Raw genomic sequence first — 3477 nt, forward strand, 5'->3', positions numbered from 1 at the left:
AGGTGTCAGTGAAGGTCCAGGAGAGAAAGTTACTCCATCTACATCTACAAAGTGTTGAAGTAGGTTCACCCCGACACCGGCATCTCCTCCAAGGCCATGAGCGTCATGAACTCGTTCGCCAGCGATCTTTTCGAGCGGATCGCAGGGGAGGCTTCCCGTCTGGCCCAGTACAACAAGCGCTGCACCATCAGCTCCCGGGAGATCCAGACCTCCGTGTGGCTGCTGCTGCTGCCCGGGGAGCTGGCCAAGCACGCCGTGTCGGAGGGCACAAAGGCGGTGACCAAGTACTCCAAGCGATCAGCAATATGGAGGCTCCAAGTGAAACGCCGCATTGGACTGAAACACACACACATCCAGAACCCAACGGCTCTTTTCAGAGCCACCCGCCACTTCCCTGAAACAGCTGAACCGTTTTAGTTTACACATGATACTGGGAATGTATAACTCATGTCTCCACGAGATTTATGTTTTTATAAATGTGCGAAACATTAATGAGTGCCCGCTGACCCAGTGCATTCCTCGGTCTCTAACGCATTCGTATGAAATCCTGTTTCCCGGCCTGTAGAGAGACAGCATAGGACACACAGCGGGGAGTTATTCTTCAGCGACTTCCCCAGTCCACGTTACTCGGTTAGTTCAGGAGCGATCAGCCCTTGTGGGGAATGAACCGTGATTATCCCCCAGGGCAAACAAAGAAAAATTCGCCTTTCCTCGAGTCCCATGGATAGATTTTACATTTGAGTTCTGTTTTTTTTCTTTTATTTCCAAACTCTACGCGGGTTTTGTTCCGTTGCAGAACGCTATAAATGAGAGACTTTCAAACTGAACCGAGATAAAGCTGGAACAGCTGCCGGACTGGAACAGCAAAGGGGAGCTTTTGCTGAAGTCAGATCGAGTGCAAGAAAACAGGATTAGGTGAGGAGTGCAGATTTGGCGCTCTTGTTTCCGCTTGTTTTAAAGGTTCTGAAAACCGCACTCAGTGTCAGAAATGGAGAGATTCAAGTAGATAAGGGAAAGAGATAAAGGCAGATTCTATAAAGTGTACATTTGTAATCTAAAGTAAATTAACTCCAGAGTACTGATGCATTCTACTTTATAAAACTTTCCCTTTTTTGTAAACATTGACAGGTTTTCAAATCGGAAAGAAAGCGGTTGATGATTTGACGTTGAGATTTTCCGCCCTCCCTCCGGATTGGGCAATGAAGCAGATATCTGATTGGCTACTGAAACAACATTAGGAAATGCTGAACCATGTGACCAATCAGCAAGGGCCGCCCCACCATTCCTCCCGAAGGTATAACAGGGCGCAGTGTGGGCGGATTGGAGTATTCTCGGTGACAGTGTTTCTGGGATTGGGGGGGAATATGTCTGGAAGAGGAAAGGGCGGTATGAAAGCGCGCACCAAGGCGAAGTCTCGGTCGTCCCGGGCTGGCCTGCAGTTCCCGGTGGGCCGTATTCACAGGCTCCTGAGAAAGGGTAACTATGCTGAGCGTGTGGGGGCCGGAGCGCCGGTCTATCTGGCTGCGGTGCTGGAGTATCTGGCGGCTGAAGTCCTCGAACTGGCCGGGAACGCGGCCCGGGACAACAAGAAAACCCGCATCATCCCCAGGCACCTGCAGCTGGCCGTGCGCAACGACGAGGAGCTCAACAAGCTGCTGGGAGGGGTGACCATCGCTCAGGGAGGGGTGCTGCCTAATATCCAGGCCGTGCTGCTGCCCAAGAAAACCGCCCCCACGAAAAAGTGAAGAGGCTGATCTTGACTCTGACAACCCAAAGGCTCTTTTCAGAGCCGCTCACAATATCCGAGAAAGAAACTAGACCCCCACCTCTGTCAGGGTGATTTTTCCTTTTGATTACTAACAGTTAGTTATTGCCCTGCAATTAGCATGAATATTGGAGAGCCAGTGTGTGTGTTTTCTTATATCTACATCCTCTTGACCGCCTGCAGTCAGCCAGGTTCACAGTGAGAGCTGGGAGGCAAGGAGTTTGAAGGTTTATGATGAGGTATTGTAATGGAGTGGGGTGTGCATTATTTACTATTGTACTATACCTACCGATGCTGTGTCTCTTTATTCCTTGTCCTGTGCATGTGTCACCCAGCCCCTGTGCACCTCGTTCACAGCCAGTTTCACATTTCCTTTAACCACATTAGGAATAGCTGAAACGACCCAGTACAACAAATAGTAAGGCCACGAATTTATCATAACGAGTGGGCGCTGTCCCTCTGCGGTCTATTTTCGGGTGAATTCATGTACGCTGTTTTACCCTGCCCGTTGACAGAGAGCACATTAAACCTTTACTGAGTCATTTTCAGGTCGGTCCATGTTCCTCTTTAATGGTCGATCATTTCAGGAGCTCCAGCTCGCGGTGGAGTTCACCCCTGGCCAACTAAAGAAGTGCCCCATCTTTGAGTCCCACGGACAGCTACATTGTACATATTGTTACTTAATTCCCAAAACTCCGTGCGGGGTCTGTCCGGTTGTTGCAGAATGAGGCTTTCTGCTGTTAGATAGAAACTTTCAAAATGAACCGAGAGCAAAGCAGAACAGCTGCCAGACTGTAATACTTTATATGGAGTCAATTTGCAAGAAAGGAGGGGTTTTAAAAAACATTGTCTGAAGACAGTGTCCATATTAATAACCAGGAAGAATGTTGGGTGGAGTCCCTGCGAAACAGACAGGGCACTCGGCCCATCGGGTTTGTACCGACCGTCCGTAGAACATCTACTCAGGGAGACTGGGGAAGGGGAGATTGGGTGAACGAGTGTACACTTTCGTTATCTGAAAACAAGTATTCTCCGTAAAACTGTCACTTCCTTTGCCGGGCTTTTCAAATCTGAAAGAAAGTGGTTGATTATTTGGCGCCAATTTGTTGCCATTCCATTATGTAACTCCTGCGACATAAATGCAACAGGCAGTCCCCAGTTACTGAATCCTCAGCCAGGTTTATTTCCTTCAATGACACCTGCATTAACCCAGTGCAACAACAGCAACTCTTCGGTTATACCCATCCAGAAGCAGCTCCGGAAGATTCAGAAAATAATTCCTGGAGGCCGATTGGTTCACTTGAAATGACATTGTATCAATTTCAAAAAGCCCACCGATTTCATGTTCAGTATTCCTGAGATTAAATTAAAGATTAAAACACAAGACACACCGCCAGCAATTATGATCATACCTGACCTTTTATAAGGGATTGTTTAAAACCCGGAGTGCGGTCAGTGGGGACAGTTCTCAGGAGCACTGTGTGATCATGTCTGTGAGAGGCAGGAGGAGAGAGGGAGTGTTAAAACAGCCCAGACAAACTGTACAGCCCAGTATGTAACCGCCGTTCATCAACCCAAACAAACCCTCCGAGTGAAACACCTTAATACAATGTACCCCGACAAAGTTACAGAAACTCACTCCATCGGTACATTATTTCACCGAACACAATTTGCAATTGCTGTCTGTCTCAGGCAGCTGGAAATAATACCTC

At 48.2% G+C, this 3477-nt stretch overlaps 1 protein-coding gene across 1 annotated transcript; it reads left to right on the plus strand.

Annotated features, from left to right (window-relative positions):
• The first annotated feature begins 1192 nt into the window (after nt 1–1192).
• On the plus strand, nt 1193–2361 carry LOC122544239 (histone H2A-like). Its single transcript, XM_087980865.1, has one exon. The coding sequence runs from the start codon at nt 1242–1244 to the stop codon at nt 1743–1745; it is 504 nt and encodes a 167-aa protein (XP_087836991.1). The 5' UTR covers nt 1193–1241; the 3' UTR covers nt 1746–2361.
• Nucleotides 2362–3477: the final 1116 nt, after the last annotated feature.

Source organism: Chiloscyllium plagiosum, unplaced genomic scaffold (assembly GCF_037043375.1).
Source record: "Chiloscyllium plagiosum isolate Xiang-an unplaced genomic scaffold, Cpla_swu_hap1 HiC_scaffold_38, whole genome shotgun sequence".
NCBI lineage: Eukaryota > Metazoa > Chordata > Chondrichthyes > Orectolobiformes > Hemiscylliidae > Chiloscyllium > Chiloscyllium plagiosum.